This window comes from Nicotiana attenuata, chromosome 6, assembly GCF_001879085.1.
Source record: "Nicotiana attenuata strain UT chromosome 6, NIATTr2, whole genome shotgun sequence".
In the NCBI taxonomy this organism is placed as follows: Eukaryota; Viridiplantae; Streptophyta; class Magnoliopsida; order Solanales; family Solanaceae; genus Nicotiana; species Nicotiana attenuata.
Window position 1 is genome coordinate 94,854,419 of NC_031994.1, and position 14,029 is coordinate 94,868,447.

Below are 14,029 nucleotides of genomic sequence, written 5' to 3' on the forward strand. Positions count from 1 at the left end.
CCTGACGAGCTCCTCAGGATCCCATCAAACAAGGAGTTCGATTTAGGAAGTCAAGGTGATGCCAGGCACGCAGCCTATATCTGTTCCACCCTACAGAATGGCACCGGTAGAATTGAAGGAACAAAAGGAGTAGTTGAAAGATTTGTTAGAGAAGGGTTTCATCCGGCCGAGTGTGTCACCTTAGGGCGCACTGGTCCTTTATGTAAGGAAGAAAGATGGGTTACCAAGAATGTGTATTGACTATCGGCAGCTCAACAAGGTCGCAATCAAGAATAAGTACCCACTGCTAAGGTTAGATGACTTGTTTGAACAATTGCAGGGTTCTAAGTAATTCTCCAAAATTGATTTAAGATCCGGGTATCACCAATTGAAGATCAGGGAGCAAGATATTCCGAAAACAACTTTCAGGACCCGGTATGAGCACTTTGAATTTCTGGTGATGTCTTTGGGCTAACAAATGCCCCGGCAACTTTCATAGATCTTATGAATCGAGTATTCATGCCTTTTCTTGACTCTTTTGTGATAATGTCCATTGACGATATTCCTGTATATTCACGAAGTCGAGAGGACCATGTCGATCATCTCAGGGCTGTTCTGCAGACTCTATATCAGCACAAGTTGTATGTGAAGTTTTCGAAGTGTGAATTTCAGCTTGAATCTGTCACATTCTTAGGTCATGTCATCTCCAATGAAGGAATTAAGGTTGATACTCAAGAGATTGCCGCTGTGAAGAATTGGCCTAGGCCTACAACTTCAATAGAGATTCGCAGTTTCTTGGGCTTAGCTGGGTATTACAGGAAATTTGTGGAGGGATTCTATACTCTTACCTCTCCGTTGGCTTAATTGACACAGAAGGCGGTTAAGTTCCAATAGTCAGATGCTTGTGAAAAGAGCTTCCAAGAGTTGAAATCAAGATTGACTACGGCACCGGTGTTGACCCTACCAGAGGATATAGATGGGTACGTGGTATATTCCGATGCTTAAAGGATAAGACTTGGGTGTGTATTGTTGCAACACAGCAAGGTGATCGCTTATTCCTCTAGGCAACTCAAGAATCATGAAAAGAACTATCCAACACATGACTAAGAGATCGCGGCGGTGGTTTCTGCATTGAAGATTCGGCGTCATTATTTGTATGGGGTCCATGTGGATATATTCACGGACCATAGGAGCCTTCAACATATTTTCAAGCAGAAGGAATTGAATCTGAGGTAGAGAAGATGACTTGTGTTACTCAAGGACTACTACATCGATATCCTATATCATTCCGAGAAGGCTAATGTTGTGGCGGATGCTCTTAGCCAGTAATCTATGGGTAGTTTGGCTCACTTGGAAGCATATCAAAGGCCATTGGCCAAGGAGGTTCATCGGTTGGCTAACTTGGGAGTTCGTCTTGCGGACTCTAGTGAAGGTGGGGTGATTGTGCAAAATACGGCTGAATCATCTCTTGTAGTGGAGGTCAAGGAGAAGCAATACAACGATCCATTGTTAGTATAGTTGAAGGAGGGGATTCGTAAACATAAGACCATGACTTATTATCTTGGCATGGATGATGGTACACTAAGGTACCAAGGGCGATTATGTGTTCCGAATGTAGATAGTCTCCGGGAAAGAATCATGATCGAGGCTCACACTTCTAGGTATTTCGTGCGCCCAAGCTCTACAAAGATGTATCATGATCTTAAGGAAGTCTACTGGTGGAATGATATGAAGAGTAATGTAGTAGACTTTTTGGCAAAATGTCCAAATTGTCAGTAAGTGAAGGCCGAACACCAAAGGCCCAGTGGGTTGGCGCAAAGCATCGAGTTTCCAATATGGAGGTGGGAGATGTTCAATATGGATTTGGTGGTAGGAATACCCGGCACACCTCACAAATTTGTCTCGATCTAGGTGATTGTGGATCGATTCACGAAATCAACACACTTCTTACCTGTTAAGGCTACTGACATAGCGGAACAGTATGCTCAGTTATATATCAAGTAAATAGTTAGGCTGCATGGCACTCCGGTTTCTATTATCATAGATCGAGGGGCACAGTTCACAACTAATATTTGGAAGAAATTTCAGCAAGGTTTGGGTACTCAGGTGAATCTTAGCACAACCTCTTATCCACCAACTGACGGGCAGGAAGAGCGGACTATTCAGACACTTGAGAATATATTGCGTGCTTGCGTTCTTGACTTCAAGGGTAGCTGGGACGATCATTTGCCACTCATAGAATTTGCCTACAACAACAATTACCATGCTAGCATTGAGATGGCACCGTTCAAGGCTCTTTATGGTAGGAGATGTAGATCTCCCATTGGGTGGTTCAAGATTGGGGCAGCAGAGTTGATAGGGTCAGACCTCGTGTATCAGGCTATGGAGAAGGTTAAGATTATTAAGGAATGGATGAAAACTTCTCAGAGTTGTCAGAAGTCCTATTATGATGTTTGTCGTAGGGATTTGGAGTTCAAAGAGGATTATTGGGTATTCTTGAAGGTTTCCCCCATGAAAGGTATAATGTGGTTTGGTAATACAGGGAAATTGAGTCCGAGGTATGTCGGACCATGCAAAATCATTCAAAGGATTGGTCAGGTGGCTTACAAGCTTGAGCTACCATTAGAGATGTCGTTAGTACACCCTGTGTTTCATGTATCAATATTGAAGAAGGTAGTTGGAGACCCAACACTCATTGTTTCGGTTGAGACCATTGATATTAGTGAAGAATTGACTTATGAGGAGATTCTAGTTGCCATTCTTGATAGGCAGGTTTGAAAGCTGAGGAATAAAGAGATTGCTTCCGTGAAAGTGTTATGGCGAAACCAGCAGGTTAAAGAGGCCACCTGGCAGGCCGATGTAGAGATGAAGAAGAAGTACCCCCATTTTCTCGAATAACTCTGTGTTTAGGTTGTTGTGCTCTATGAAAATGTTAAGAACTTAACTTCTATGAATTATGTATCACTTGTACAGTTGATGTTAACTGTGTTCCTTTCTGATAATATATTGCCTGTGAGGCCATGGTTGATGTGTTTTCATGTTATGTTGGGTCGTTGGATTATGTATGTGCTATTAGGATAGGTTTCTGGGATTATCTAACAAATGGATATGCCCAGTTACATGGGAAACTCTTGCAAAATTTCTGGAAATTTTGGGAGTTAGTCAAATTTGGAACTGCTGGTGTGTGAATATGAGTTGAATCACAATGGATTCTAATAGCAGATTTTGACCCTCATTCGAGGACGATTGATCCTGGGGGGGGGGGGGGGTGGAGGATGTAAAATCCCATAGAATTTCACCTAGAACCCGGGGTTTCGTGGTGCCGAGTTAGGCTAATGTATTTGAGGGTTGTATAAAATCTTCGCGGTGAGCAAGCTTATTGCGGTACGAACATTTTGGGTTGAACAGTGCATTGGTGAGTTGAAATAAGCAGAAAATGGCCAATTTTTGAAGGTCGTTTTGCGTTCAAATATGCAACCGCATAATCGTTTTGCTGGCCACATTTCTATCGCAGAGTTTGCACGAAGAATTTTGTTGGGTGATTCTGCAGTCCATCCTGCGGCCACATAACTAGCGTATTAGCCACAGACCAAGCCGCAGACTGGACCAGGCCAGCCCAATTTTTGAGGACCATTTCGGGGTCCACTTTGCAGGCCGCAGACTTGATCAGTGGTGCACTCCGCGACCGCAAAGTTGAGTTCGGAAGGTCTATTTTCTTATTTTATAACTCGGCCCCATTTTGATTAAAAGCCATTGGGGCTCGTTTTGAAGGCAAAAATATGGTATTTAGATAGAAGGGAAGGGAGCTAGAGTGAGGAGGAAGGGCACCTAACATCTCCATACATCAAAGCCTTGCTCAAGCCCTGAAATTAGACAAGGAAAAGCTCAAAAGAACTTCATCTAAGAGGTCAGATTCAACTCCCTAGCCCTTAATTTCAGGATTGGACTGAAAGTAGGTAATGGGAAGAGTGTGATTCTACTCCCTATCCCTCGAGTATTTTCATAATTGTTGTTCAACTTTGTCATGTCTCTAATAAATTGAATTCGCTAGGATTTCCATAACATTTTAGTAATTTATGGAAAGCTAAAGCGAGGTATGTTGGCTAAACTCCTCTTTAAAATCGAATTCCCATGATGTCCTCGTAAGTTGCGATTATGATTGGCTCATATTCTTATTTCTCATGTTCCGAGTCTTTACTAATAAATTTGATTATTCTAAAACAAGTGTTGTGTTGAAGTATGTTTGTACTCAAAATATGTTCCAAAATGTTCCCATCATACCATGATTCCCTCCGAGAATGTAATCTAGTATGACTAATGTATCAAATGTGTTGTGATTTAAAAATCATGTTTCAATTGCAAGTTAGTATGCCTAATGTGGAAGAGAAGCTCAATGTGGTTAAGACGCTTATTGCTCCTATATATACTTAAAGTCTTGATTCAAAATTCACTTATTGTTGATAATCCATGATGATGCTTCAAAGTTATAGGGGTGAGTATGAAATATGAAATATGACCGACGTGCCAAGAACAAAATTACCCTTATGTCCAGTAGTGCCAATGAAATGAAAAGATGTATGTAAGAACTGTAAATTCTTTGTGTAATAAATGTTTTGGGTTATCGTTTAGTCACCGGGGAAGGGTAGGTTGAAATAAGCCTAACGCCAAAACTACACGTTCCGGGGTAGGAGAGGTTGAGGGGTAAGATCCCCCTGTTGATGTGATGAGATTGACGTGTTGATATATTTTCACTTAATTGGGATGAGATGATTTCTAGCTAAAAGTGATGTCGACCCACACGGTGTTGTGGTGAGATGGCTTAGCCGATCGGGGTGAGATCGGACGCCATGCCATGCACATGGTGGTGTTGTGATTGAGTGTCTTGGGGTAAGACGGCTTAGCCGATCGGGCCGTGATCGAATTCCGTGCTAAAAACACGATGGTATATCAGCACTAAAGATCTTCGAACTTAAAATATTGAAACCTACTTGAAATTTATCTTTCTCCTAACTTGGCACTTTAAAATTGTTTTAAGGTTCTCATTGATTCCATGTTTCCTTCTCATTTTACTGTAACTCATTCGATTGAGAGGGTGTTTAGTTGTTCATACTAGTACTATTCCATATGTACTAACGTCTCCTTTTCCGGGGGCGTTGCATCTTTAATAGATGCAGGTGGTTCCAAAGTAGGTGGCATTGATTAGTGATAGCAGTACACCCTCTCCTCAGCTGATTTGATGAGCCCCACTTTGTTTCAGGGTCTTGTATCTTTTGCCCTCTATGTAAAGTGTTTTAGAGGTATAGCTGGAGCCTTGTTGCCGGTACCATCATACTACTCTTTTGTACACATTAAAGGCTCAGTAGACATAGTGTGGTTTGTATCTTGTTTTGGGAAAGTTAAACTAAAGGTGTTGTATTTGTATCACATGTTTCCTCTCCTAAACTATGAATGTGTAATGTAATATTTTGGGAACTCTTGATGGAATTTCTAAAGGAAATGAAATTAATGTTGTTCAAATGATCTTCTCATTGTCTATAATTAACGAAATAAATCTTCTCTTTATTCACCGGTAATTTCGGGTAGAAAGCATTGTACATGCTTTCTTGACTGAGGTATCTCGGTTGAGCGCTGGTCGCGCTCCCCAAGGTTGGGGCGTGACAATAGGAATCGAATCTAAAGGATAAAGGTCCAAACTTTAATCAAATACTCAAAGTCAACAACAAAGTCAACTCTGTCCCGCACCCTAGAACCCAACAAAAACTAACTAATCCCGAACACCCATTTATATACGAGTCCTAATATACAAGTTTCATCCAAAACAAACTCCAAATTGGGGTTTGAATCTCCATTTTTCACTTTAGAAATGTTTTGGCAAAACCCCCAAATTTTTCTCTCTTAGGCTCATCAATAAAATGCCAAAATCAAAAATAGAATCATGAATAATAATCAAATATGAGACAAGATCACTTACCCAATCTAAATATGTGAAAATTGCCTCACAAGTTGCCTCAATTTCAGCTCCAAATCTCAAAATAATGAAATATGATCCAACCCTTGAAATAAAATAAGTTCCCATAGATTCGCATCTATGGATAATAACGGCGCACCAACGACCTTGCATCAGCGAGCCCTTGCTCGCATTTGCGAACCCAGCTGAATCTGACCAATCTTGCATCTGCGAACAAAGCATCGCATATGCTGCTCTGCAGGTGCGCACAAAACCTCGCAAACGCATCTTCGCATTTGCGCCACAAGCTCTGCAAAAGCGTCCTCTCATCTCAGGTCTCAAACTCGCATCTGCGAACAGAACACCGTAGGTGCGACCTCGCACCTGCGCCCCCTCATGCGTGGAAGCGACAATCTCTAGAACTACCTCTTCTTCGCATAAGTGAACTAAATCCCGCAAAAGCGACACCGCACCTGCGATCAATCCTCCATAGGTACGAAACACCAGTTACAGAACTGCCAAACAAGATCAAAATGATCTGAAACTCATCCGAAATACACTCGAGCCCCTTGAGACCCCGTCTATACATACCAACCAGTCTCAAAACATGACAGGGACCTACTCGAGGCCACAAATCACACCATATAACATCAAAACCACAAATAGTACCTCAATTCAAGCTTAATGAACTAACTAAACTTCCAACTTTCAAAACTCATGTTGAACCACATCTAACCAACTTGGAATAACCCTAATATTCGCACACAAGTCCAAAATGACGTAACGAACCTATTCCAACTCCCGGAACAAAATCTAAACCCAATAGTATCAAAGTCAACTCCTAGTCAAACCTATTAACCTTACAAACCTTCAAATTGCTAGCTTTTGACAAAAAGAGACAAATCATCCTAGGAATCTCCAAATATAAATCTGAACATACGCGTAAGTCAAAAACACCATACGAACCTATTGGAGTCATCCAAACACAAATCTGAGGTTGCTTACTTAAAATTCAAATCTTGGCCAGCTCTTCTAACTTAAAGCTTTAAAATTGAGAAATACTCTTCTAAATTGAGCCCGAACTTCCCGAAAATCAAAACCCATCACGTACGCAAGTCTTAATACATCATATGAAGCTACTCAAGACCTCAAACTACCAAACGGAATTCCGATGCTAAAAACATCTGGTCGGGTCATTACATTCTCCCCCGCTTAAATATATGTTCGTCCTCGAACCTGCCAAGTGTCGTTCCTAAGCCATTGGATCACTACATAAAATCACCATACACATACCCATGACTGATCCCACATCACCTCGATCTATATAAGGCTGTAAACACAACCTAACTAAATATTCTTTATTCAACCTTAGTCCATAAACCTTAGAATCAAATCTCCAACATCTGGAATTCCTTATAAGACCTGATTCTCATATCTATACACTGCATAAGTGTCAAGACCCAAAACCACCAACCGGCTGTGATGGCACCTAACTCACTTGCTATGTTAGCCAAACCTAATATAAACGAAACATAACTACAAAATTAACAAATATACTACGAGTCTAATGCCAATAATGTAAATAACTGCATTGAAATACAATAATCTCACAGAACTGGTAAACACAGAGTCACGAGAGCTAAATCGGAAATACAAGTCTAAAATACCACATATCAATATTGTCTCAATGAAAGACACCAATACAAAATGAAAAGAGATGCCAAGATTGTGGTCAAGATGGAACATTACCTCATCTCTTGAAAGATAAACTCAGCAACAAGCTTCAGCTACTGGTGGCTCGGTCCAGCACCTGGATCTGGACAATAAAGTGCAAAGTGTAGTATGAGTACAACCGATCCCCTGTACTCAGCAAGTATCATAACTACCTTGGTGAGGTAATAGAAGAAAGAATTATAAAGGATACTCTCTAATCACCTTTCCAATTATAAATCCAACAAGTACAGAATAATTTTATGATCAAGTCATTAATCAGAGATAAAACCACCTTGGTGCACACTTCCTACGTGAATCAAGCAAGCAAAATCAGTACTCTAGAAAGCACTTCCTACGTGAATCAACTTCCGAACGGCTCGAATCTAACCAAAATAACTTAATATCATCAATGAAAGCCATAGGAAACAATATCATTAATGAAAGATAAGATCTCGAATCAATTATGAAAAGTCAACCCAAAAAGTCAGCCCCAGGCTTGCACCCTGAAACCCGACTAAACTCATAAATCCCGAACACCCATTCCACTACAGGGTCGAAATATAAGTGTTTCATCCAAATCAAACCTCAAATTGACCCTCAAATTATCATTTTCACTGTCAAAAATCATAGTCCAAAAACCCCCCAATTCCACCTTTAATTTATATAAATTAGGTGTAATATCTATGGGTAATGAATATCTAAAATGACAATCAAGTAAGGATTACTTAACCCTTCAAGTCTTATGAAAAGCACTCCAAAAATCGCCTCTAACCGAGCTCCACAACTCCAAAAAGGAGAAATAACCAAAACCCTTAAAAATATAAATCTGCCCGGCTAACCTACATCCGCGAACACTTGATCGCACTTGTAGCTCCTCTCCTACAAATAGAAGCCCGCATCTGTGACCCCTATTCAAATCCCGACCTCCTGCTTCTGCGACCAACCCATCGCGGCTCTGCACCCGCATCTTCGGTCCTTCATCACAGATGCGGACTCACACCTGCGCCCAGCCTTCCGCATTTGCAGTCTTCCCCAGCCTCCAAGCCAGTCCGCTTCTGTAGCTCCAAGACTGGATTTGTAGACTCACACCTGTGGCCCAGACTTCGCAGGTGCGAAAGCACCAGAACCTCTTGAGCAATGCAGCATAGACTAAAATAATTTAAAATCAATCCGAAACACACTCGAGGCCCCAGGACACCATCCAATCACACAATCAATCCCAAAACATAACACGGACGTACTCGAGGCCTCAAATCACATAAAACAATATTAAAACCACGAATCATAGCTCAATTCGAGCCTAAGGAACTTATCCAAAGTTCAAAATTCAAAACTGACGCTGAACATGCCTAAACAACTTAGAATGACCTCAAATTTTTCAGGCAAGTCCCAAATGACACAATGGACCTATTACAAATTCTGGAAACACAATTCAAAGCCGATATCAATAAAATCAACTCTCGGTCAAACCTACCAACCTTCTAAACCTTCAAACATTCGCCAGTTAAAGCTAAAATGACCTAGGAACCTCCAAATCCAATTACGGACACACCTAAGTAAAAAATCACCATATGAAGCTATTGAAACCATCAAAATACAATTCTAGAGTCATTTACACAAAAGTCAAACTCTGGTCCACATATATAACTTAAGCCTTCAACAAAGGGACTAATTGTCCCAATTCAGTCCACAACTACCTTGAAACAGATCCAACCACCCTGGAAAGTCACGTAACCCCAAATACACATATTTAAGGCATCAAATAGGGAAAACAAAGCTAAAATACATAAAACGACCGATCGGGTCATCACATTCTCCCCCTCTTAAACAATTATACATCTTCGAACGAGTCTAGAATCATACCTGGAGTCTCAAAAAGGTGAGGATATCTACTCTTCATCTCCTTCTCGGTCTCCCAAGTAGCCTCCTCGACCGACTAACCTCGCCAATGAACCTTCACCGATGTTATATTCTTCGACCTCAACTTTCAAACCTGCCAGTACAAAATCGCCACTGGCTCCACATTATAAGTTAAATCCTTGTGCAACTGCACCATTTTGAAGCCTAATACATGTGATGGATCCCCACAATACTTCTGGAGCATGGAAACATCAAAAACTTGGTGAACTTCCAGTAAATTAGGTGGAAAGGCAAGTTTGTAGGCCACCTCTCAAACTCTCTCAAGCACCTCAAAAGGGCCAAAAATATCGAGGAATCAACTTTCCCTTCCTTCCGAACCTCATCACACCCTTCATGGGCAAAACTCTAGTAGAAAATTCTCACCCACCATATATACCACATCATGAGCCTGCCTATCAGCATAACTCTTCTGCCCGGACTACACTGTGCAAAGCTGCTCCTTAATCAACTTCACCTTCTCCAAAGCATCATGGACCAGTGCCTAATAACCTAGCCTCCCCAAGCTCAAATCGACCAGTCGGAGAATGACACCGTCTCCCATATAAGGCCTGCAAAGGATCCATCTAGATACTCGACAGATATATTTTGTTGTACGCAAACTCTGCTAATGGTAGAAACTGACCCCATGATCCTCTGAAATCAATGACAAGCTCGTGACATGTCCTCCAAAATCAAAATAGTATGCTCGAACTGCCCGTCTATTTGGGGATGAAATGATGTACTCAACTCGACCTGCACGGATACGTCCTTGAAGCATCAATACCCTATCATCACGGATAGTAACCTCCTTATCATCATCGTTCTGCACCGTGTCCCTTTAGACAAGAAAGTGGGTATCATCATACTGACATACCTTGATGCGCTCAAACAAGGACGATCGTCATACAACACAAAGAACCTTGCTAAGCTCTACAATATCCAACCTCACAAACCAATTGGCCAAAGCCTGAACATCCAATGCTAACGATTTCTCCCAACTGGAATATAAGCGTGACTCCCCATGCACTTAGCCTTCCTACTCAAAGCATCGGTTACTACGTTGGCCTTTCCTAGGTGATAAAGAATGGTGATATTATAGTCCTTTAATAGCTCTAACTCTGTTGCCTCAAGTTCAGATCCTTTTTCTTGAACAAGTGATGGAGATTCTTGTGATCGGTGAACACCACACAAGACACCCTATAAATATAATTCCTCCAAGTCTTGAGCACGTGAACAATGGCTGCTTACTCCAAATCGTGCACTGGGTAGTTCTTCTTATGGGACTTCAACTGATATGAAGCATAAGCAATCACTTTACCCTCCTACATCAGCACACATCCAATGCCAATCCGTGAATTATTATAATTGACTATATAAGAACCCGATCCCGAACCGGAACTGGAGCTGTAGTCAAGACAGTCATGAGCTTCTGAAAGATCTCCTCACACTAATCAAACCATATTAATAGGACAACCTTCTGTGTCAGTCTAGTCAATGGGGTGTAGATGAAAACCCCTACAAAAAATAGTGATAATACCTATCCAACGCTAGGATACTCTGGATGTCAATAGCAGTAGACGGTCTGGGCCAACTCTAAATTACCTCAATCTTCTTTGGATCCTCCTTAATCCCCTTACTAGAAACCACGTGGCCCAAAAATTCATCCAAGACTAACCAAAGCTCATACTTAGAGACTTTAGCATATAGCTTCCTCTCCCTCAAAGTTTGGAGCATCATCCTCAAATGCTGCTGATGATCCCCCCGGCTGCGAGAATACACTAATATATCATCAACGAATACAATGATGAAGGGTACGACTTAAATATGCTTTTCATCAAGTGCATAAGAGCTGTTGGGGCATTGGTCAGCCCAAAATGCATCACCAAAAACTCATAGTGGCCATAATGTGTCCTAAAAGCTATTTTAGGAATATCTGAAGCCCTAATCTTTAGCTGATGATACCCTGATCTCAAATCAATCTTCGAGAATACGCTAGCACTCTGAAGCTGATCAAACAAATCATCAATACACAGTACTCGGTACTTGTTCTTGATAGTAATGCTGTTCAACTACCCGTAGTCAATGCACATCTTGAAAGAACCATATTTCTTCTTCACAAATAGTATCGGTGCACCCTAAGGAAACACACTAGGCCTGATGAATCCCTTATCAAGTAACTCTTGTAATTGTTCCTTCAACTCTACTGGTGCCATGCGATATGGTGGAATAGAGTGGACTGAGTGCCCGACACAAAATCAATATCTCTGTCGGGTGGCATGCCTGTCAGATCTGAACGAAACACATCTAGAAACTCCCTCACTATTATGACTGACTCTATAGTAGGGTATCAACACTAACATCCCTCATGAAGGCCAAATATGCCAAAGACCCCTTCTAAACCATTTGTTGAGCCTTCAAATATGAGATCACTCTACTAGGAGTGTTGTCAAGCAAACATCTCCACTCTACCCTAGGTAATCCCGGCATAACCAATGTCGTGGTCTTCGCATGAAAATCATGAATAGCATGGTAGGAAGATAGCAAATCCATACCCAAAATCACCTCAAAATCAACATACTAAGCAAAAAATGATTAACTCTAATTTCATATCCCCAGTTGGTAACCACCCACGACCGATATACATGATACGTCATTATAGAATCACCCACCGGTCTAGATACATGAACAGTCATATCTAAAGAATCACGTGGCATATCCAAATAACGAGCATAATAGGACGACATATAAGAATAAGTAGAACCATGGTCAATTAACACTGCGGCACCCTGTGGCACACTGAAACAATAACTATGATCACAGTGTCAAAAGAAACTACCTGTGGCCTGGCAGGAAATGCATAGCAACGTGCCTGACCAGTGCCTGACCAACCTCCCCTCTAGGGCAACCTCGAACTGACTTATCCCCACCCCCAATTGGCTGTACGGTTAATGTATCTACTAGTGCTGAAATCATAGGCTGCAAGCTCTACTGTGGGACCCTAATAAGAAGTCTAGGGCAATATCATAAAATGGCTCAAGTTTCCACACTCGAAACAGCCCCTTCTACGAGTTTTCTAATCCTGAAAACCCGAATAACTACATGTGGAACCCTGAGAAAATGAGGTACATTAAGAACTCTATGCCAGTACCGCACTAAATGATGACTGAACTAGCTGAGAATTGTATGAACTATGGCTAACTAGTATCATACCCGCATGAGCCAAGCTCGTATAAACACTCAAAATCTGGGCCAAAGCCTCCTGATGTTCTGGTATAGCAACATACATTGACGATGTTAGAGCTAGTCCCACCGGCTCCACAATATCCGGAAATTGCTCCTCTAATGGAGCAACTGGTGGCTCCACAAGTGCTGCTCTAGCTGCAGTGCGAGCCCCACCTCGGCCTCTACCTTGGCCCCGACCTCTCGCGGCCCTGACTGGTTGCACTGCTACCTGCCTGCCCTATCCAGCTGAACATGTCCTCACCATCTGTGAGAGAATAAAAGAGTAAAGTTTCAAACTTTGGAATTAACAAATCTACATGACACGAATGCAGGAAAGCGAAGTTTTCCTAACAATTCGGTAGCCTCTCGAAGATAAGTATAGACACCTTCGTACTGATCCGCATGACTCTACTAAACTTGCTCATGACCCGTAGAACCTATGAACCTAGGGTATTGATACTAACTTGTCACGACCCAAAACCACCAACCGTTTGTGATGGCGGTTAACTCACTTGCTAGGCAAGCCAAACATAACATAAACGAAACATAACCATGGAATTAACATAAATAGTACGAGTCTAATGCCAATAATATAAATAACTACGTCAAAATAGAATAATCCCCCAAAAATGATAAATACAATGTCACGAGCGCTAAATCGAATATACAACTCTAAAATACCACATAACAATATTGTTTGAACGAAAGACAGTACAAAATGAAAACAGATGCCAAGATTGCGGTCGAGATGCAGCTCTACCTCGTCTCTCGAAATATTAACTTAGCAAGAAGCCTTAGCTACTGGTGTCTCGGTCCTGTACCTGGATCTTCACAATTAAGTATAAAGTGTAGTATAAGTACAACCAACCCATATACTTAGCAAGTATCATAAATAAACTCGATGAGGTAATAGAAGCAAGAATTATTAATATACTCACTAATCACTTGTACAGTTCATAAATCCAACAAGTACATAACAATATTATGATCAAGTCATGAATCGCAGATAAAACCACCCCAGTGCACATGATAACTTAACGTACTCTGCTAAGTCAACAATCCAACATATAAAGAAGATATGCAAATAAATCAGGTAAACAACCAAGGAAATTGCAAGTAAAGATGAAATGCAATAACAAAATTAAACAGTGGCTAGTCTTTTCTTATATTTTCAAAAATCGAACCAAACCACTTATCAGCTTTCCTCATATCGTGTGTACACCATCGCGAGAGACATGAGGGGGGACCATAGGGGGATGGATCCATAGC

At 41.3% G+C, this 14,029-nt stretch overlaps 1 protein-coding gene across 1 annotated transcript; it reads left to right on the plus strand.

The window, feature by feature from the left end:
• LOC109228122 lies at window positions 1,312-2,877 on the plus strand. Its single transcript, XM_019393301.1, has 4 exons — window positions 1,312-1,487; window positions 2,250-2,410; window positions 2,522-2,751; window positions 2,812-2,877. Exons 1-4 carry the CDS (start codon window positions 1,312-1,314, stop codon window positions 2,875-2,877), a joined length of 633 nt encoding a protein of 210 aa, XP_019248846.1.

Coding starts and splice junctions, on each gene's coding strand:
- LOC109228122 (XM_019393301.1), top strand. CDS start 1,312: ATGGGTAGTTTGGCTCACTTGGAAGCATATCAAAGGCCATTGGCCAAG. Junction 1,488..2,249: donor AAGCAATACAACGATCCATT/GTTAGTATAGTT, acceptor TTACCATGCTAG/CATTGAGATGGCACCGTTCA. Junction 2,411..2,521: donor GATGAAAACTTCTCAGAGTT/GTCAGAAGTCCT, acceptor TTGGTAATACAG/GGAAATTGAGTCCGAGGTAT.